The sequence below is a fragment of the Pelmatolapia mariae genome, linkage group LG15 (genome assembly GCF_036321145.2).
Source record: "Pelmatolapia mariae isolate MD_Pm_ZW linkage group LG15, Pm_UMD_F_2, whole genome shotgun sequence".
Classification (NCBI taxonomy): domain Eukaryota; kingdom Metazoa; phylum Chordata; class Actinopteri; order Cichliformes; family Cichlidae; genus Pelmatolapia; species Pelmatolapia mariae.
Genome location: NC_086240.1, coordinates 11,607,694 through 11,629,988, shown reverse-complemented (window position 1 = coordinate 11,629,988; position 22,295 = coordinate 11,607,694). Strand labels below are relative to the sequence as shown.

At 39.2% G+C, this 22,295-nt stretch overlaps 2 protein-coding genes across 2 annotated transcripts; both read left to right on the top strand.

Moving 5' to 3' along the window:
* The first annotated feature begins 1,375 nt into the window (after window positions 1-1,375).
* Window positions 1,376-9,269, top strand: LOC134643490 (sphingosine-1-phosphate phosphatase 1-like). The gene is made up of 3 exons (XM_063495883.1): window positions 1,376-2,440; window positions 6,736-6,825; window positions 8,026-9,269. The coding sequence occupies exons 1-3, from the start codon at window positions 1,748-1,750 to the stop codon at window positions 8,575-8,577; spliced, it is 1,335 nt and encodes a 444-aa protein (XP_063351953.1). The 5' UTR covers window positions 1,376-1,747; the 3' UTR covers window positions 8,578-9,269.
* Window positions 9,270-11,122: 1,853 nt separating this feature from the next.
* Window positions 11,123-22,253, top strand: abcd4 (ATP-binding cassette, sub-family D (ALD), member 4). Its single transcript, XM_063495384.1, has 19 exons — window positions 11,123-11,472; window positions 11,593-11,711; window positions 11,964-12,091; window positions 13,278-13,417; window positions 13,504-13,620; window positions 14,453-14,578; window positions 16,027-16,077; window positions 16,247-16,341; window positions 16,432-16,553; window positions 17,912-18,003; window positions 18,128-18,217; window positions 18,422-18,627; window positions 19,166-19,257; window positions 19,386-19,422; window positions 20,759-20,808; window positions 20,905-20,957; window positions 21,033-21,109; window positions 21,275-21,390; window positions 21,668-22,253. The coding sequence occupies exons 1-19, from the start codon at window positions 11,432-11,434 to the stop codon at window positions 21,767-21,769; spliced, it is 1,854 nt and encodes a 617-aa protein (XP_063351454.1). The 5' UTR covers window positions 11,123-11,431; the 3' UTR covers window positions 21,770-22,253.
* Window positions 22,254-22,295: the final 42 nt, after the last annotated feature.

Below are 22,295 nucleotides of genomic sequence, written 5' to 3'. Positions count from 1 at the left end.
ATCTGGACTAACTGTTAGTTCTTGATAAAGCAAACTTTTATTTTTAAGGTCTTTTTCTAGAGTATTGCTGGTATTATTGTCTCAGGTTTCCACTTTATATATAACTCCGTCCAGACGCACGAGCTGGCCTGAAATGTCTGATTTCTTTCCGCATTAATTTAAATGCTGGGGTTGGACGCGTATTTGTATTTAAAATACGTGTTAAAATATGGGGTTTTATATTTTTTCTTTTTAATACTCAGAAAACGTGCATGATGATGAAACATCTGATATCAGGAATTTATTCAAGTATAATTCAAACAGGTCATCCTTTCATGGGTTTATTAGGAAGCTGGAGGAAAATACAGTTATATCGATACATGAATGTGCAAAAGTCTTCATTTCTTTACATTTTGCTTCCAAGGAGCCAGGCTTTTTTTGTTTTATTTTTAGTCAAAAGCAATAATTCTCCAGGCTTTCAAATAGAATAGTAATTAATCCAAATGTGAAATTATTGGCTCAAATCATTGACAGTATGTATAAAAGTTAGGACAGAGACACAACAGTGAGTGTCTACAGTCATCTTTAAAACACGGTGACGGCTTTGTCATGAGTGGGGGCAGCATTTCATCCAGCAGTGTTGGAGATTTTATCAAAATTAATGGAATTATGAATGCAGAAAAATAATTTCATATTATGATCCAAATCCCAATACTATGTGGATAGCACCTGACTGGCAAGAGCCTTTTTCAACATGACAATGAACCCCAAAACACTGACAGTGCAATAGTGACATAGCTGGAGAGAAAAAACATTTAATGGATCATGGATTGGCCTTCCCAAAGCCTGAACCTCAACTTATCAAAGCAGTGTGGGATCATCTTCACAGACAACAAAACAAAAGGCAGTCAACATCCAAAGAAGAGCTTTAATAGTCCCCCAAGAAGCCTGGAGAACTATTCCTGAAGACAACTTAAAACTTGCAAGAGTTCAGGCTGTGTTGATGAATAAATGTGGTCATACCAAAAAATTATTTTAGAGCTCATTAGAACTCTATTTTTGCCTTATACACAGTATTTGCACATGTTTCAATAAATGAATGTTTCTTTTTTGTGCATCAGTTTCTTAAGCTATTCAAATCTATTCATACCTACAATGAATCTCTGACAGGTGTGTGTCAATAAATATTTGATATAAGCTAGTGCTATGCAAAGAACACAAAAAACAACATGTAGTAGTGTGATCTAACCTAACCAAATTACAGAAGAAGTGTCTTAATGTATCTCCTTAATCAGTCATCAACAGACAGGATGCCTCACATCACTGGTCATCTTGCAGTAATTGGATCATGTGTAATGTGCAACGTGTTCAGCAGGGGGTGCTAGCTGAACATGTGCATTGGCCTGACAACATTAAATCAGACGAAGAAGAAGCCAAGCGAAACGAGGAATAACGGCCTGACGCAGTTAGTTGTTGTTTGTATGAGTTCGCGTTACATACGCTGCGAAGTAATGGTTAACTGTCACGGACTTTGTATGCTCGGGGCCAGAGTTTCCATGCTGTTATTCAAGGCCGGTGCTTTGGTTGCAGGTAGCAGATAGAGGCGTTCCTAGCCGCTCTGCTAGCTCGGTTTGTGGTATTTTGTTTGAGAGGAATGCAACGGCCGCCGAGCTGCACTTCTGTCTAGCTTCCTGGATAATGAACTCCGCTTTTTATGACTAAATAGAGTTACCTCCTGTTTGCCAACTGATATAAATTATTTTAAAATATGGCGAACTTTGTAAAGACGTTTGTGCAGATATGTAATTATCTACAGGACCCCGAACTTGTAGCAAGGTTTCAACATTTCTGCGGCATTGAAGGAACATTTCCGGATGCACCGAACGCACCGGACAGCGGGGTGTCTGAGCCGGACCGTCCTGGGATGAGGAAGCGGGTCCAGCAAGGTGCACAGAGCTCAGATGCAGGTGTTGGAAATGGAGCAGCCGGAGATGGTCCCACGCCGCAAGTTAACGGGATGCTGGGTGACGACACCACCGGGCCCGATGGCTCATCATCATCAGCAGCAGCAGACTCAGAAACCACCATAGCAAAACCCCTCCGGAGGAACTCACTGACCGGAGATACCGGTCAGGAGTTCCTGATCCACAATAAGTTTCTGTTCTACCTGTTCACGTTTGGCACTGAGCTGGGCAACGAGATGTTCTTCATCATCTTCTTCCCCTTCCTCCTATGGAACATCGACGCCCTGGTCAGCCGGAGACTCATCGTGGTCTGGGCCTGGAACCTGTTCGTGGGACAGTCCACCAAGGACATGATCCGCTGGTCCCGACCGGCCTCTCCTCCTGTGGTAAAGGTGGAGGTCTTCTACAATTCCGAGTACAGCATGCCATCCACGCACGCCATGACGGGCACGGCCCTGCCTTTCTGTCTCTTCATGCTGACCTACGGACGGTGGCAGGTGAGCATATGTACACAGTCCAGGTGCTTTAATCGGATTAAAAAAGTGTAATAAATATATAGCTAGACAGACCCCAGAAGAAAAAAAAAACAACTAAATTACAGTGTCCAGTAGAAGTTTTTCCCCACTGACCTCTAGGCGAGTAGATCAGAGCTTCACTGGTTTAGAGAAATGCTCATTACGCTGCTCTCCTTTACTTTCAGTTTAATCTTAATAATAAGCTAAACCTCCAAAATAATACACTTACGGTTGGAGTACTTGCTACCTCCCCTTTAGATTCGCCATGCATGCTGCCCTATAACTACTAGAAAGAGACAGGGTAGCTTCTGTCAGTCTGTAGCAGCAGTTTGATATTTTACTATTATAAGATATGCAAAAAAATTTTAATTTTTTTTAAAAAGCTTTTTGTTTGATTTGTTAGAGTTTGACAGTGGACACAACCCCAAAGGGGATCTTTGTCTCCAGCGGGGGTATTTTCTGTCCCAGAATGGACAATTAGGGAGTTGAATGTTTCATTGTGCATGGTGGTCAGCATGATCAATCCACATAAAACTATGATTACTGTAGTTAAAGTTGTAGAGAGACTCCAGTACTCCCCGACTGTCCGTGAAAAACAGAGATCCCACTTGTCCCAGTTTCATAGCCGAGTGTTCAAGGCACAATCCACACAATGGCTTTCCTCTGGACAGGAACAGGCCTGAACAGGATGCATATGCTTTGTATGCACACTGTTACACCCCTGGAGTTTGAATCCCCAGTGTTGCTCTATGTTTTTACTACAAAGTGCTGTTTGACACATCTGCTGGTCCTGCAAAGTGGATCATCCTTTAAAATTATAATCATCTTTCAGAAAACTGAAATAGTAAGAGATATTTCTATAGCTTATCAGAATTTATCATTTAAGACCAACACATAAGTCTGTATTCTGTTAAGGGGGAAATTATGGTTCAGCTATGGGAGCCTGTAAATAGTCCGTTGGCAGTTTTTTGGACTGCCTGTCTGTCTGCTGAAGAGCGTTTCTTGTCAGATTGGGCAGTGTAAAAAATATGTGGTGCAACCGGTCTGTGGGCTACTCATGTTTGTGTTGTTGTCGGTCCACTAGCCAGCCGTGGAGAAGATTAAAGCTATAACATACAAAGAGCTGAAGTGAAACTAAATGTTAAAAACAATTAAAAAAATGTCCACTGCAGCCACTGCCTGTATGTTTTATACTGTATTTTTGTTTTCTTTGATGCTTTTTTCACACTTCTCCCATTCCCGGTGAACTCTGAAGCACAGGGTCATCAACACTGATCACTGTGCAGTTGGGATTTTGGAGGACTGTACAAAAGGATGTTTGCATTTGCAGGAGCACTAGATGTTACTTTCAGCTGTATAGCAGAACTTTTTGGCTTAGAATCGACTTTTGTGAGATGACTACACACAGGTGACTGCTTGTTTACTCTGCATATATTCAAGGACACGAGTCTGTGTTGACTTTAAAAAAAAAAAAAAAAAAGTTATATATTTTCCTGTTATTTTATTTTGCCATTTGATAAACAAAAATGAATTTTAATGCAGTACAGGCCACTTATGAAAACCTTGTTGTAAATTGCACTCTTAATGATTCTACTTTGCAAAGGCAACATTTTTATTTTTGGTTGCTCAAATATATAATATGCTGGATATGCAGGAGAAATGCTGCGTAAGCATGCCTTTTAGCAGTTTCAGTTCTTTTTATTTCAGAGTGACACTTGGTGAACTTTGTATTTTGTAATATTTCAGCCATAAATATGATTTCTAAAGGTTGCAGAGGCTCATTTTGGAATATTTTGAGAGCGTCTGTCAAATACTAGCTTGCTTTACTTTTACTGCGATCTCAATACAAAGCTTTTCCAATTGTTATGCTACTCAGTGAAACATGCTATCTTCAGAAATGATTTGTAAATGTGAAATTCCTGGTCAAGGCATGCTCTTTGAACACCATTGTAAATGCTTTTCTTCTTCATGTTGCCTTAGATTTCAAAGGTCTAGCTTTAACACAGGATATGAGGACACTTTGGTAACTCACGGCACAGGTGGGCAGAGGTGCCAAGTTCCCAGATGGGGTCCAAATGTTTTCTTTTTTGTTTAGTTTTTTCTTTTCATGTAAACTTGACATTGAAAAGCGCAAACCAACAGAAAGCCCAGCATACACTATTTTGTGCAGGGCCCCTCTGTGTCAAAGAGCCGGCCAATCCGACTGAAGGACTGCCATTTAAATCCCAGTTAGTCTTCAGTGACCAGTCTTTAATGAAGAACAGCACAGCTTAGATCGAATTGTAACAAAAGCTGTAATATATCAAGCTTGTGCTTTGATTTGTGCCCCGAACAAGACATTAAAGAAGTGGACTGACAACTGGATTACAGAGGTTCACATAAGGAGAAAGAACCAAGCTTTGTTTTGTTTTTATTTAAATGAACAAAGACTTAATGCTTCACAATATCAGACCAAGAGCAGGAAGCAATGAATGCGTTTTGGAAGGAGAAAGTGTCAAAGGTATCCTGTGATTGAGTCGTTTTTCTAGGAAAGTGGGCGGGGAAGTCCAGTTCGACCAGATCGAAGAACTCAAAACATTTTTTTTTCCAGCCTTCATGCTCCGAACAAAAATGATCCACTGCCTGCATAGTCAGTTAAAATGGTTTGAACTTAAAACGCATCAGTGAATACAGATAAACATGTGTCTAAAGCTGTGAATGGGTTATATTGAGTGGTGAGAACTTTTAATCAATAAATGACCAAAAAAAGAAATGGACTCTGTCCCAAAATAGAGGTGGCAACAACTCTTAAATGCAACTTTGAGTAGTGAATTCATCATAAAACTACAGTTAATGCTTACCTAATCTTTTTTTGATTTGAAAGACCTCATTTTTTTCACACCCGTCTTTCATTTGCCTCACTGTGTTTTCCTTCACAGTGGTACAGTAAAACAAGCCTAAGTACACGAAACAAACATAACAGGGGTCCATTATATGTCTCTTCTTAAACTGTTATTTCTATTTTGTGGACACAGCAGAGACAAAAACAGGAGCTGCCTAAGAATTTGGCCTGTGTCGTTTCTTTGAACAGAGGGAGAGGATATAAAAGGGGCGTTTGTGCTGAGAGATAAAGGATGGAAAGAGAGAGAAAGGAAGGTCAGCACCAGGGAGGAAGCGCTCAGTACCTGATTAAGTGTGTGTTGTTGATGGTACACCTGCAACCAGGCCTTGAACTGAATAAATGGAGCTCTCTGAACTGCATGAACCTTCTTCCGTGTTATTAAGTTGCTGCAGTGTCAGGACTTCAGAGGAAGAGGTGAAAAATTTCAGAGAAGAAGGTTACAAAATGTTTCAAAAGATAAGATATACGCCATAAAAAAGCTGTCATAGTATGGCGGGAGGGTTATCTAAATATATAGATGACAATTTGGCTGATAGCCAGTGCAGCTATTTGGTTTTAATTTTTGTTTTTTGGTGTTATTTATTCTCCGTTTTGTGCCAGAGGTTTTATGAAAATAACCCAGCTAGTGTAAAGACTTCCAGCTTTTCTTTGCACTATTTTTAAATCTTTAGCCAAAGCTAATATGGAACAAGAGATAATCATTGGCCACTGCCATTGGTAAATGGCTTCTTATTTGCTGATAGGCTGAGAGCCATCTCCAAGGCCAATATTTGCTAGAATTGATTGTTGGTTTTTCGGTCAGTCCAACTGATTGGTTCAGAGGATGAAGCAGCTACTTTTTTTTTTTCATCTTGCACCACGGTGAAGCTGACATTTGTGGTTCTGAATTAAATATCTCAACAACTTTTTCCAGGAAATCTGCAACTCTTTCACGTCCACCCACGATAAATATTGATCAAACTTGCTTAACTCGAATTTTCGCACACAGATAAAATCAGGTCGTAGTTTACTCTACCAATAGTTCAATTTACATTTAGTTTACACAAGTGATGCCATTCTCAGCTGATAGTCGTGTCATGTTACTCAGGAAACGCTGAGTAAGGTGCTAATCATGGTAAACAGATGTCTCAACATTGCTGCAATTGTGAGCATGCTGATGTTAGTGTTCAGCTTTTGATGCACTACTGTGACAAAGGGCAGACTAATGGAGACTCAGTTGTTTTCACAACACGTTTTCAGTGACCTTTGCATCAGTTTCATATACAACATGCTTTAGGTTGCTGATCGCAGCAGTTTTTAAAGCCGTGATTTCCACTGATAGTGAACATCCTGGGTAGCTTGGCTCTGTTGAAGACATCTTCTCAGCTTTTTTAATGCATTCTGTTTTCTCTTGTAGTATCCTTTCCTCTTGGGCTTCTGTGTGGCTCTCAGCTGGAGTGTCCTGGTCTGTGTAAGCCGAGTCTACATGGGGATGCACTCCGTTCTGGTAAGCAACTGCAGTTTTTAACATGAAATTAAATGTTCTCAGTGGTGATCCTCATTCAGCATCTTTTACTTCCATTATGGCCTGCAGGCCTTTGCCTTCTTATACTATAGTCTTAGTGTAGCCTGAATATGAAACTTTGGTAAGGCAAAATGCATTTCTGAGAACTTCCACCGTCACGATACCTGCTACGAGTGGCGTGCATATCTCAGAAATCACTTGCATGCATACTTAAAATTACTTTCGGTCCAACTGTTGCAGTGAGAGGAGCTGTCAGATGACTTTTAGTTGAAAACAAAACATTATTTTCCAATTGTTAGTATCAACTTCAGTTTTTTCTGATTACTTAATACATTTCCTGTTGTGTGTAGCTTAAGCGGTTAGAAGAAGTAAGTGCTTTTTATTTATTTTATTTTATTTTATTTTATTTTTTTAAATCTGCGTACCATACTGCTGGGTTTTGGAAACTTTTGATAAAAACATCTCATGTCCTTTGGTTAATGGTCTTTCAGGCTGGCTTTTTAGGGAAAAGGTAAAATTTATTGTAATTAGGGAAACCTTGGGAATTTGAAAATGGTGTAGATAAATAGAAATAATCCTGGGAAGGGTTTAGTAATAATTTTTATTACTTTTTCCTGGATTTATTTAAATATAATTTGAAGATGCAGTATTTTAGCATTTCTGTATTGTCACTAAAACATAATACTAAGCCCATTAACAGGTTTTTAACATAAGTATGAACTTGAAATTTACAATTCATGGAACATGATGTTAACAGAGCCAATAAACAAATTAAAGTGCTGAGATTAGATTAGATACTGTGACCTGCAAACCTGTGACCTGGCAGCAGCTCTATGGAGATACTGCTTCCTCCAATGGTAACACCTGCTCATCTGTCAGCACCTCACCTGATCCTAACTGGACTTTTTTATGACTGTGGAGTAATCTGCAACTTAAAGGACGTTTCATGGAGGAAAGTGTAATTGTAGCACCTCCTACAGGACAGGTAGCAGCAAAGCATTTTTTATTTGGTTGTTTATTGGATGTGTGTACTACTGTTACTTTAAAAAAAAAAAAAAAAGTTAAATTGTTATTAAACATATATCATCAGCCCTAAATATGCTTTGTCAGCACTCTGTCTTTCCTTAAATGCTACCGAAATTGTCTTGCTGCTTTACAATGATTTATGTCCCTGTGTTTCAGGAGGTAATCACTGGCTTCCTGTACACCCTCCTTATTCTCGCCTTCTTCCAACCAATTCTGGGGAAGATTGACAACTACTACATGATGGGCAGCTACGCTCCACTTATGATTGTCGTATCACATGTGGGCTTTGGACTTGTGGCTTTCTCTCTGGATTCGTGGAGCACCTCTCGGGGCGATACAGCTCAAGCACTGGGCACTGGGGCAGGAGCTGCTTTAGCTTCCCACGTGAACTATCAGCTGGGCCTCCAGCTGGATCCTCCACTGTCATCGCTTCCTCTAACATTGCCATCACTCAGCTTTAGCTTGGTGTTGCGCTCCATGCTACGCTTCTTCATCGGAGTCGCCGTACTCCTTGTCACGAGGATGATTATGAAAGCAGTGACTATTCCTTTCTTATGCCGACTATTTGGGCTGCCCATGGACGATGTAAGACGGGCGAGGCAGCAAATGAAAGTGGAGCTGCCGTATCGTTACATCGTCTACAGTGTTGTGGGTTTTAGTTGTGCGTGCTTTGTGCCTCTCCTCTTTAAGATCTTAGGTCTTGCCTAACTGTTGTGTGCAAACTGCCATGTCCTGTTGATATGGTGAACATGCTGCTTGTTTTGACACAAGGGAAGGCTCTGTTTCTGCATGATTAAGGGCGTTTTAAAGGATAAGTCCTATGGTATTATGTGTTTCCATTATCGTTAAATCCCATCAAAAGACTAGAATCAGTAATGAATCGATTGACAGTGCGGTGTGTATCCAGCCAGAGGGGTGTACTACGAAGTCAGATTAATGGTTTAAAGTGCTGTGTCGAGCAGCTGAAAGTTTCAGAGGGTCACTCAGCACTAAAATAATTAACTTGAATTAAAATGTTTATTTTATGGCTCTGTGGGATAAATCCCAAGATTAATCATTTTCTGCAGCATTAATATCTTGTCATTTATGCTATCTTCATGCATCACCAATTTATCATCTGATAACATCTCTGATCGACTAGGCGACAGACATAGGGAACCTTTTGTGCGGAAGAAGAAGAGTCACGTGACCTGTGAAATGCCCTCTTTGTTAGCACTCAGAAAACCTCGCCTAACAGAGAACGATAAGAACCACTGTTGTCATATCTGTTATCTCCAATTGTGGTTTTAGATTTTGTTGAGCCAGCTGAGGCAGAGAAAGCCTGGCTATGGGGAAATTTGTTTGTACTACACCCCTCAGGTGTGACGTTTCATTACCATGAGAACAACAGCTCACGTATGCAGTCATGCTGATACAGATAAAACCACAAGTATTAATTATTTATGAATAATTACTTGCTAAAAACTGCAAAACCCACTGGCTTAAGTTTAAGAGCTGACAGCCATGCTCTGGAGGAGTTTAAAAGTAATGTGACTTTTGGTTTTGATCTTTTTGGGGGATTTGTTGAATTATTAAATGGATGGGATATCACCTGCCTTATCCTTTTAAGATCCACCTGTGGTCAACACATTTAAGTGTTAACTGGAGCTACATAAATATAAAGTACTGTAATGATGCTCATATTCATCATTGTGGAATCTATTGTTCAAATATAACTTTTTTTGTTTTTGGAGAGTTTACTCTTTGAAATTAAACCAAAATATGAATCTGTAAATCAAAGCGATGAAAAATACTGTAAGTATTTAAGCTTCCAGGCGTCAGGACATTTAATGATCTGTATGTAAATACGGAGGACTCTTTACCTTTTAGTGGGTCGTATATGTCATCAATATTTTTCTACATTTCCATATTCAGTGTTGTCCTGTGTAACTTTGGCCCAAATTTAGGTTAAGTCAATTGATAGTAGAGAATTAATGAAAAACAATATTTTTGATAAATTATTTTATCATTGTATTTGATGAATGGTTGTATTGGGAAACAAAGGAATATATTATTCATACTTTATTGCTCTGAATGCCAGAGACATTTCAGTTCTCCTTACTCTCGCAGTCTGCAAAACCTTAGACCCTAAAAGTTGTCTGATTGTTGTAACTGTTTGTAATTTCTTGTGTTGTTTTAATAATCAGTCCGAATATCAATGCCCGGACTTATATCACAACATGTAGGGCTATTTATAGATCTGCTATTTCCATCAGTTCTCCCTTTTTTTTCCCTGTTGTCTGATACCTGTGTGCATTTAAAACATTTGGAGACAATAAAAAATAAAATATTTTAAAAAGAAAAAAGAATATTTTGTTTTGTTGTATTATAAATAAATTCAGGTGAAACCACTCACAACATAGATGGGAGACCTGTCCACAACGTACCCCATCTCTCACCCAGTGATGGCCACAACATGGATCTGGATAAGCGGTTAAGAAAATCGATGGAAACCATTTAGTGCATCTGGGATTTTTATACTAGTGTGTTGTATTTTTTTAATATTGTAAATATTGTGGCCAAATGGACAAAAAAGAAGAAGACATATGCACTTAGAGACTGTAAAATCTTAGATTTCTGTTGAAATTACTTTGAAGGCTCTCAAGACATCATCTCTCAGGAAAAATAGAAGAATTTCACCAAACATGACTCTTAACTTGTCATTCCACAATGGAAGCAATTTGTTTTTGCACCATATTACAGTTATTTCATAATTAAATATTATTCCAGAAACATTAGAATTTTTAAGTTGCTTCTATGTTTATATAGTTATTTTAAAGACTGACTTGTAGCTACATCTTTTTATTTTCTTTATTTTTCTTTCTCTTTTTTTTTTTTTTTCACTCACCTGAGATGGTAGTGGAAAAGCCTTTATATATGATTGTACATTATCTTTTAATTGTACATTACCTCTTTTTCAGCAAAAAGTGAATCTGAAAACCTAAAGCAGGATGGAGTGTGATTAGGCTTTATTCCTACCTAGGTGTCCCTGTGAAGTATCTTTTGCTTTTTTCCAGGAATAAATGTTTTGAACATCTCAAATTGGCGCTTGATACTTTTTAAAAATAAAAAATAAATAGACTAATTATATAGTGCACGTGCACTCGTGTAGAATCGCTTTCACTATTTTTAAAAATTCCGCCTAAAAGCTATTTGAGCTTTTATTTTGAAAACTGCGGGTCACCTGATAATCCGGAAGTCCGTAGTTTGACAGTCACTGTCCAAAACATTTTTTTCCTCTACTCCTGTGGTTCACAGTGGAGCAGCAGGATAGCAGGATTTATTACATTAAGGTTAAATGACGTGTTGGCTAACTAATGTAGCCGTGACAGCAGTAAGTGAGGTAGTTATTTTAGAGATTTTTCGTTGAATTTCGTTTCCTACTTTCCTCGCTAACAGTTAAAAGTTTCCCTGCTGCTAATCTTAGTTTACCTTGACCTGCCGGCTGGATCGGCTTTTATGACACACGAACAACTTATGTGAAGTTTTGTGTACATAAGCAAGTCATCTGCCGCCCGCGCACATGCCTCGTTTGGAAAAGACAAATCTCCGAGGCAGGGACAGGTAGGAACCTTTTCCGCACTCACTCTTTGGGTTTTAAGGTGGTGCTGGGGGATGAGGAGTGAAGGTCATTCAAAATATCTTGTAATTTCCACTCTTTCTCTGTCTGTTCACACAAATCAGGCCACAGTTAGACTGGAGGTTTGTGCAGAGGTTCTGCAGCATCCAGAAGGTCTTGTTCCCATCATGGACCAGTCAGAGTGTCCTGATGTTTGGGACGCTGCTGGGCGTAACTCTGGCAGGTAACAGCTGGAGGAGTGTAACAGAACAAAAAGAGGAGGAAACTGTAAAATGACTGTGGTCTAACTTTGAGGAACTTCTGATAGCATCAGAAAGCTTGCATTGACTGCAGTCAAATGAGCCCTGACCACAGGAGGCTTTGTCTCTTTCTTGATGACCTTTAGCTAATCATTTTGCTCTTTTATGAGTCACTGTTTGAACTGACTCCTTCCTCACAATACAATGTGCTAACACATGTGTTTTTCTGTCATCAGAGCAGCTGATCATTTACCAGGTGGGAGTCCTCCCCAGCCACTTCTACAATGTGCTGGCAGACAAAAATTACTCAGGCTTCAGGAGTCTGGTGGGCACTGCCATGGTGCTCATTTTATTCAACTCCACAGTAAGTTAAAGTAGCAGAGGAACGACAGAAGTCAACATACTAACACACTAGCATTTATCCTGCAAAGCAAATAAGATTAACACCCTACAGATGCGCTGTCTCACGCGTGTCCAGTATGTCTGTTTATGCTTTCTTGGCCGAGTCACCCCTGAAAAAAATTTATTTTAATGAGACACATACCTGGTCAAATTAAATATAAGATAAGATAAGATATAAAAGCTATAGTATATATAAACTATAGTAGAAAGCCATCACATATTGATTGGTGTAGGTGTAGTCATTTAAATCATTTTATATGATAATTTAATTGCTGTTCATACATTTGGAAATAATGTTAATTTTCTGCATCTTTCTTTTACTACTGTATATTTTACTAATATGTGTATTTATGGTAGTTTTGTATTTATAGTGTATTGTGATTTTATCCTGACAAGGGCTGGAAATTAACAATAGGTGTAAACTATAGCATATCAGTTTCGCGCACTGTATCAGAAGTATGTCAAACTGCATTTTCCCTTTTAAATGCGTAAATGAAATACGTAGATTTAAGGATTTAAGGATTTAAGGAAACAGAAATAGCTGCTTTTAGCTGCTCCCCTATTCGCAAGGGGTTACCGCAGTGGTAGCTCTGTGTTTGATTTGGCGGCGTTTTTATGCCGGATGCACTTCCTGAAGCAAGCCTAAAGGGATTTGTTTCTCCTCTTGGGATCGAATTAATTAACGCGAGTCGTGCAGGTTTGGTTTGTGAAATATCCAGTTTTTATAAGATTAACACTAAGTCTCTGCAACTGCATATACTTTATTTATCAACACCTGTTTAGTAGTGTACATTATCTGTAACATTCAGATGTGCATTTCAAATATCTAAATCAAAAGTTTGATAAATAGTTTCTTATGTTTTACTGCATGGCATCACACCTTTGGATTGATGCTGTAACAGTAGCAACTTTATAAGGTCAGGACAACCTGACATGACCATTTTATAGCTGCATGCATTTGGTCTTGATTGTGTTTGCTTGGATTTTGAACCTAAGAAACTAACTTTAGTCAGCTTATTTAAGCATGTTGCTTTTTAAATGAACTTCTGTGGCAGGTCTTTCCTGATCTATCACATCTTTATTTAAGTTATTGTCACTTATTGTTACTTTTTCTCTCTCCCCTTCTTTGTTGTTCCCCTCCCATGCAGCTGAAAAGTATTGACCAGTACATTTGCAATCAGATGTATGTCAGCTGGAGGAAGACGCTTACAGAGAGCCTCCATTCGGCCTACTTCCAGGGAAGAGTCTACTATACGCTCAACGTGCTCAGAGAGGACATAGACAACCCGTAAGCGTGAATGCATTTCCTGGTTGGTGCATTGTTATGTATGAAAATGTTTTGCTGTTGTTGTTCAATTGCGTTGTTGTGTGCAGAGACCAGCGGATCAGTCAGGATGCAGAGAGGTTGTGTAAGCAGATGAGCACCATGGCGAGTCGCCTGATCATCTCACCGTTCACCCTGACTTACTACACCTACCACTGCTTTCACAGGTCAGCACGTTGTGCTGTATGATCAACCCCATCACACACTGTGGTAGAGATCATTCAGCTATGTTGGGGTGCCACAGTTTTACAGCCACGTTTCTGAATATCTGTCCTTAAGAGAGGTCCAGAGTACATAAAACAAGGGATGGAATTAGAAAGTTAGAAGAATAAATACCTGTTATATGTAATTTAAAGCATTACATGTGCTCTACAAAAGGTCTGCTGCAACTCTGACCTTATTAAAATTCAGGCTAAATTGGGGCTTTTTGTTAACCCCTAAGCCCTTTTTGACATTTCCAGCTGGAAAAAAAGAACAACCTCAAATTTAGTAACAGGCTGCAAAACAGTGAGGGCAAAAGAACAACCTCTACTGTGGATGGGAAGCATATTCTGACATACAATAAAGCTTCTTGTCCTTATCATCAGACTGCAGTAAGATTTGGAAAAAATCTAGTGAAAAATGACCATTTGCTTCCACTTTATTAAAAACTGTCAGTTAGAGAGAAGATAACAGCCTTGTAAAAATAACAGACCCCTTTAACCCTTTCTAAAAAATCCTGGCCTCAACAAATTCTACATCAGCCGTAGTTGTAGTAATACCAGGTGGACTTTGTTGTATTCGTGCCATACGTGGTGACCTTTGAAAATGGCGCTGGTTGCATTTATATAACATATACAGCCTGGACTCGATATGCTGGCCTCCAGAGAGGAAAAAGGTTAAATGTGAGCTGTAAAAGCAGCAAAATGACTCTTTGAATATCACTGTGTGCACTTTAAGTGTTGTGTTGTTTCCATGTATTTTGATGTAACGGGCTCCTAAAGTTGCTTTGCTTTGCAGCACTGGCTGGATTGGTCCTGTGAGTATCTTTGGTTACTTTGTAATCGGGACTATTGCCAATAAAATCCTCATGGGGCCGATTGTGTCAACTCTCTTTGAGCAAGAGAAACTGGAGGGAGACTTCAGGTAGGTTCAGCCTTTATAAGTTTGTAAATTTGTGCTAACAGGAGATTGATTTAACCTCTAACAGAGTCTTTGGGTATTCTGCCAGCTTTGTTTGAAACAAATCCTTCCTGTATTTGTCAAAGACACTTGGGTTCTGTTAAAAGGAAATATCTGTAGGCTTTGGCGCAATGCCTTCTGTGTAACACAGGATATGCATCAGTTTGCTATTTTAGTTTAGTTTTTTTTTTTTTTTTAAAGAAGAATCTATCACCAGCTGAAACAGCCTCCCTTTGTGTTCAGAGAGGAACAGATCAACTGGTTTCTGTTAAAGTGGATCTTTTATGGTTTTCTTTATTTCCTGTCATGTATATACTGTCACAACAGCATGCAATGATTATATTAAACATAGAGAAATCCTCAAATAATGAGTTCAGGGTACACATGATCTCTGTGAGCCACCAGCTCAGGTTTCACACTGCTCTAAACGATCAGATTCAGATCTTTATGAAATCAGTGAGAGTAGACAACAGAAGCCTCCTCAGGGGTATACTATGAAGTGAGATTGGTGGATTATTGAGGGAAATTGATCTTAAAGAGTTTTCAGTGTCACGCGGGTGGCTTTCTCTTTTAACCTGTTAACTTTTGCTAAACTCACAACCTTTTGTTTGAAATCATCTGGAAGTGGCACGTTTTCACAGATTCTTTTATTTACAGTACCCTGTAAGTGTGATCTAGATTATCTGCTGAAGGAATATGTTTAATGCAACCTGTATGGTGATATCTAACACCATCGAATTAAGTCCAGCTGTGAATTTAGAGGAACACAAACTGTGCCTCACATTGTTGTTTGAATTTGCACACCTTTGTAGTAGGTCCCAGTCTGCTGCCAGTTTTTTTTAAACACTGCTCTAATTGAAGCTACTAGAAAACATTATGAACAATAAAATTGACCAGTTAACAGTCATTTTCATCAAGTCCATCAAGTTCCACATCTCCTTTAATGGGTTATGAGAGTGTCAGTCCTGACTGTATTGAAGGTTTCAGTGCACTGTGTAGGTGCCATGTTAAAAATTACCTTCAGCACTGACAACACGCTGAGCAGGAATATGAATATATTCATATATGTATTCCACCCCTCTGTGTGCTTTTCTATTGTAAAAGTGATGCTATTTGTTATATTTTCATATTCTTATAGCTCTGTATCATCTGCTCCTCCACCTCTGATTGGAGTAGGTTGTGCTCTGTAGGTCTATTTTGTGCAGAAGGAAGCATTACATGACATGTGAAACGTGAGGCTGTTCCTACAGTGGATGAACTGAGAGGCTGTTCATCCACATTGCTTTGAACTGTGAATCATGCAAATATACTTTTGTGGGTAGTCTAGTAAGGATCTGGAAATGAGCAAGATGGATCTCTTTTAAATTGTAATTGATGCACATTTTTATCACATATGTTTTTTTCATGTCTAGATTCAAGCACATGCAAATCCGTGTCAATGCAGAGTCTGCAGCTTTTTACAGGTGAGACACAACCACAACATTGCTGATGCTGCAAAGGTGGCTGTTATTGTTGCCAGACAGTTTGAGTTTATCTCCCTGTATTGATAAGATGTATTGATAGAGCTTATTCAGAAATCAAATGAAACCAGAGAACAAAATGAAAAAAAAATCCGCCTGTCTCTACTTGCAGAGCTGGTAAAGTGGAGCACATGAGGACGGACCGCAGACTGCAGACTCTGTTGTATACTCAAAAGAGGCTCATAAACAAAGAGCTCTGGCTTTATAGTAAGAAAGTTCTATACCTTACTGTTATCATGCTTATATAACACAACTTTGTACACTTAACCTCTAAACCTGTAATGTCTCCTTTCACAGTTGGAGTGAACACATTTGACTACCTTGGAGGATTCCTGAGCTACATTATAATCGCCATTCCCATTTTTAGTGGTGTTTACGATAGCCTCACTCCTGGTGAACTTAGTGCTCTCATCAGCAAGGTAGACATGTTTTATGTCTTTTCTTATTTAAATTCCTCTTTTTATTTATGTCAAAATAGAACTTAAAACAGAGCTATATAAACGATTAAAAAAAGGAACTGTGTACGTCCTGGTTAGGCAGCAGTTTGAGCCATTTGTATTTTTTGCATGCAACGTCCTTTATTATGTTGCATGATAACCTAATACCTCAATAAATGTAAAAGTACCAGCCACCTTATTAGGTACACCTTTCTGGTACTGGGTTAGACACCCTTTTTTCTTCAGTGCTGCCTTCATTTTTTTCAACAAGTTTCAGCAAGATTCAACAAGGTGTTGGAAATATTCCTCACAGATCTTTGTCCATATTAAAATGATAACATCACACAGTTGCTGCAGATTTGTCAACTGCACATCCATGATATGGATTTCTTGTTTCACCACATACCGAAGGTGCTCTATTGGGTTGTGATCTGGTGAATGTAGAGGTCATTTGAGTACAAGGTTTCATGTTCAAGAAACCAGATTGACATGATTTGTTCTTTGCGATGTGATGAATTATCTCGCTGGAACAAGTTTCATTGGGAGATGGGTAAACTGTGATCATATAGGGATGGAGATGGTAGACTGTGGTGCTTAAATGATGCTTAGTTGGTACTAAGGGACCCAAAGAGGAAGGGCCCTCCTCTGACATCAACAAGGCATTTTCACCCATAGAGCTGCTGCTCATGGGATATTTTCTCTTTTTTTATCATTCTCTGTAAAGCCTAGAGATGTTTGTGTGAGGATAATCTCAGCAGAGGCAACAGTTTGTAAAATCCTCACACAAACCAGTCTGGTACCTAGAACCTGCCCACGTTCAAATTCACCTAAATCCACCTTCTTCCTCATTCTGATGCTTAGCTAAAACTTCAGCAAGATGTTTTGACCATGTCTGCACGTCTAAAAGCATTGCCATGTGATTGGCTATTTCAAGAGTTGCAATAATAAGCTGTTGAACAAGTGTACCTAATGAAGTGGCTACTTCAATATGTGGGAGCCAGATAGTTCTGAGTATCTGTGCATATTTTTAACCGGATGACATCAGTACTAAATTAGAAGATAAAATCCAAAACTGCTGTCTTGCATGAGTGCACACTGTCCTAATGCTTTCCTTATAGTGGGGCTGATAGAGGAAATCCATCATGTTTGTTAGTAGTTTACCCACTAGGTGGCACCAAAATCCTTTTTATCCCCTCAAAAACGTAAACGCCATCTCTTGCACTGCACACAGATTTGACTTCCGAATGTTTTGTTGTGCATGCAGACCTTTTGAAAAAACAAACAAACCTTGTCTCTTATTGACTCTCTGCTTCTTATTCCCTCTCCTTGTTCACATTCAGAACGCCTTTGTGTGCATTTACTTGATAAATGGTTTCACGCAGTTAATAGACCTGTCAACTACTCTGTCAGATGTGGCTGGATACACCCACAGGTATCAGGCTGCATACTTAAATTCACCTCTTTGAGGACAAATGATGACAGCAGGATTTGTGTATGCTGTCCACTTTTCCATAACCGTGTGTGTGTGTGTGTGTGTGTGTGTGTGTTGTGGTCAGGATCGGGGAGCTGAGGGAGGTGATGGATGACATCCTACGCAAGCAGTGCGACTACGACCCAGCGTCAGGAGAAAGCTACGACTTTGACAGGTTTGTGTGTGCACATTATTCTCTGCTGCGTTAAAAAAGAAGCACAGTGTGATGATTTAGGAAGCAGGCTGCATGTGAGGAGAATTTATTAGATTACATTAAACATACAGAAATGGAAACGGGAAAAGAAGATGGTAAAAATTCATGTTTATACCAAAACCTCTGAGCCTCAACTACATCACACATCACCACCTCTCCACACAGTGACTTCAACATCCACGCAGGCCCAGTGGACACGGCCTTCATCGTGGACCATCTTTCATACAAATCCCCTTTCTCCGACGAGCTGCTGGTGGAGGACCTGAGTCTGAAAATCAGCCAGGGAACTCATCTGTTGGTGGTGGGGAACACGGGCACCGGCAAGACTTCACTGCTGCGGGTCCTCAACCGTCTCTGGGAAGCACACAGCGGTGAGAGCAGAAGAACTGAGACTGTTTGGCTTAATTTGATCTTTTTTTATTATTGTATTAACTCTTCAGCAAATCAGGAGAAGCGAAGACGGCACAAAAAAGGGCAATAATAACAATGCATAACATGGGGGGGACTAAGAATGACGGGAAAAATACATAAATAACAAAGAAACTGAGTCTGAGTTATTTAAAGAGATTTGTATATGGCCAAAAAAAACCCTAAGGTTTCCCTTCAAAAGTATGAACATGAAAAACAGATCATAGTTTTACACTGATGTTGTCATGTATTGTTGAGAACTCATCAGTACTGCACTTCACTGACTTGAGGAACAGTAGCAACAACAAAGGTTCCATTACTTAAAATTTTATGTTTTTAAAAAGCCACGATATGGGGGTAGTAAATAAATTTACTAGCTTGTTTTTGTTTATTTATTTATTTTGATTGGGAGAGATATGAGAAGGTAGTGTAAAGCCATCAAATAGAAACTGTAAAGCACAAATACATTCATTCAGCTGTCTGTCCTTCATTTTTCCTCAGGCTTTGTCCAGATGACCACGTGCTTTGGGCCCAGAGGAACGCTCTTCCTGCCACAGAAACCCTACCTGACCGATGGCACTCTGCGTGAGCAGGTCTCTTCTTATTGTGCTGTTTTTCTACAAATTTCTTCTTTTATATAAAGCGCTGTTATGTTTATATCTAAAAAGAAAAAAAAAAAGAAAAACTTTTGGTAATTTACTGAAACACTTGTGTCCAACAGGTGATCTACCCACTGAAGGATATTTACCCTGAATCAGGTATTGTATTAAATGTGATCAACAGCTAATTAGCCAGAGGAAAACTACTGTATTAGTTAATCTGTGTGTGTGGTGTATTTTGTTGGGACAGAGGCAAGCTCATCACTGTGTTACATCTGCCTTTCTTTTAAAACAACACCTTTAAGTGTGTTGAAACTGGGGAGAACGGTTGCTGCAGTTTTGAATGTGGAAGGTCTCATTGCCACTTAGTGTCTCAGCTGCTCAGCGGTTTGGGCCTTTCCTTTGTTGTAATCTTTGCTACAAATGCTGTCAGTGGCAGGCAGGCCAGCACTGCACTCAGTTCCTTTTGCTTCAGCTTTGTCTTGCTGAAATCATCAAGATTCAAGATTCAACAGCTTTATTGTCAGTACAATAGTATACACAGTATACAGTGTACCGAAATGCTGTTTCACCCTAAACCCCCCATGGTGCATTTATAAATATATAAAGGATATATCTCCAAGAGATATAAAACTAGGAATTACAAATAAATAACATGCTAGGTTTTGGTAAAATTAGGGCTAAAAAGGTACTAATTACTAACTATACAATTCTATACAATACTATAATGGTAACTATACAATATTAACTGTACGATAAACAAAGATAAACAGAGACAGGACAGAGACAATACAAAGTGGAATGTGCAGTAGGTATTGAATACCAGTTTCAAGTTATTGTCAGGATATTATTGACGAGACATGACAAAGACGTGCAAAATGTGCAAATATAATATAATTTAGATGTGTGTTCAGAACTATGTGACTGAGTGTGCAAATAAGCATATTGTTTCCAGGTCCAGTTTGTAGTGGATTTGTGGAAGTTTTTGTTTTTGAGTCTTTTGATGAGTATTGTAAGGTGTTTGTAGAGGTGTATGTTTATATCTGGGCCTCCAATGATCCTCTCTGCTGTCCTCACTATCCGCTGCATAGACTTCTTTTCAGTTAGGGTGCAGTTCCCATCAATGCATTCCCCGCAGTTTTTTTTTTGACTGATTACACAGGACAGTTTGTCTGTGCTCTTTGACAACAGTTTCCATGTTTCTGAGCACATGAATTTCCACTACACTTTAATTCTACAAATTCTTAAGTTGTTAAGAAGAAAGCTCAGCCTCTCTAAAGAGCCCTCTTTAAGTACCTCAGGATCTTCTATTGTAAATTAACCTCTTTAGCAATGAGCTGTTCGACCAAATCCAGAATCAACATATTTTTATTTTTTACAAATATATTGTGTGTACGTGTGCGTGCGCGTATTTATTTTACTGAGGATCGTTGATACTAAATGGCAGTGCTGTAGAGAATTCAAGAAAAACCAGAATTACATGACATGTTTTCAGGGTCGGTGGATGATGACAGAATTATACAATTCTTGGAACTAGCCGGAGTGGTGAGATAAATTCTGCTTTCATCTCCAATGCATGTTATTTCATGAAATTACTTTTCATTTTCACTCATGCTAAATAAAACCTTGATGTGTGTGCAGTCCAGTCTGCTGAAACGGACGGGCGGGCTGGATGAGAAAGTGGATTGGAACTGGTAAGAAACAATTAAAGAAGTAAAACTGTGTAATACTTCCTCAGTCTTTCTCAAGCTTTTTTTTGTTCTCTGCAGGTATGATGTTCTGTCTCCAGGTGAAATGCAGCGTCTCTCCTTTGCACGACTCTTCTACCTGCAGCCCAAATATGCAAGTATGTTCCTCTGGATACTCACTAGAGCATCTCATAAGAAAACATGAATGCACTGATGAAGTTTTTAGTCGTGCTGAGTGTGTGGTTCAGGTGAGCTGAGGCTGTTTGCTGTGTTTACTGGACTGATGTGTTCTAGTCTGTAACTTTCTGGTGTTTGAACTTTAGTTTTAGATGAAGCCACCAGTGCTTTGACCGAGGAGGCGGAAGCACAGCTGTACCGAACTTGCAAACAACTGGGCATGACTTTGGTCAGTCTGGGACATCGCAGCAGCCTGGAGAAGGTAGGCCAAACATCCCGATTCCAGTTAGGATAACTGGTGGAAATTACAGCCTGCACACTCAAAACTTTTGCTGTTCTTGGATACATCTTTTGCTTTAATCACTGTTGTTGAGCTAAATGCTAGTTAGTGGGTTGCTTTGTATGACTTCTCCACATCTCCAAAAAGAGTAAAGTTGATCAGCAATACATTCTTGTGGCTTAGTTTCACCTGCCTTCTCTTACCTTGTTCTCAGATCTGTCCAACTGTTACTACATTATGTGAAACTTTGTTTTTCCAGTACCATGATGTCCAGCTGAAGCTGTGTGGAGAAGGCCGATGGGAGTTAACAAAGTTAAAAGGAGCTAGCGGAAACCTCAGTCTCAAAGATGAAGCAATGTGACTGCGGCCATCTATCTGAAATGCTTTAACCAGTGTCTATGTTTACACAGAGCCTTTAGAAGAATGTGAAAATTCTTCCTAGAACCAAATCAATCAAACTAATCCACTATTAACTTTTGATTTTTTAGTGTGTGGACTAAAAAAAGAAAACTGGAATTTCACCCAATCACTTCCCGGTTTTGTTGCTTTTGTGTACGCCATCTGTTATCCCCAAAAATGGCAGCTTCTAGACTTACCTGGTCTTCAGTGGAGAGGGTGCTTTTAATCTAAATATTTTTAAGAAAAGGATAATAATCAAACACGTGCTGAAGAGATAAGGTAGATAGATGTGGGGTGTACTGTAAGGCTGTGATTACATTGTATTAAATTTTATACTATTGACTCAACATCATCCATCAGTGTGGGAATAAGGTACATAAAGGGTCTTCGCCGTGTCACTCGCTAACATTCCAGTGCTCTCAGACAGCACACTTTGTTCTGTTAACAGAGGTACTTTAATAGTTTGAAGGCTTGTGTGTCACACCACT

What these genes read in the sequence shown, in the direction of transcription:
- LOC134643490 (XM_063495883.1), top strand. Translation starts at nt 1,748, where the DNA reads ATGGCGAACTTTGTAAAGACGTTTGTGCAGATATGTAATTATCTACAG. An exon ending in TGACCTACGGACGGTGGCAG is followed by an intron (nt 2,441 to 6,735) that starts GTGAGCATATGT and finishes TTTCTCTTGTAG; the next exon opens with TATCCTTTCCTCTTGGGCTT. An exon ending in TGGGGATGCACTCCGTTCTG is followed by an intron (nt 6,826 to 8,025) that starts GTAAGCAACTGC and finishes CCTGTGTTTCAG; the next exon opens with GAGGTAATCACTGGCTTCCT.
- abcd4 (XM_063495384.1), top strand. Translation starts at nt 11,432, where the DNA reads ATGCCTCGTTTGGAAAAGACAAATCTCCGAGGCAGGGACAG. An exon ending in AGAGAGGACATAGACAACCC is followed by an intron (nt 13,418 to 13,503) that starts GTAAGCGTGAAT and finishes TGTTGTGTGCAG; the next exon opens with AGACCAGCGGATCAGTCAGG. An exon ending in CCTGCAGCCCAAATATGCAA is followed by an intron (nt 21,110 to 21,274) that starts GTATGTTCCTCT and finishes TTTGAACTTTAG; the next exon opens with TTTTAGATGAAGCCACCAGT.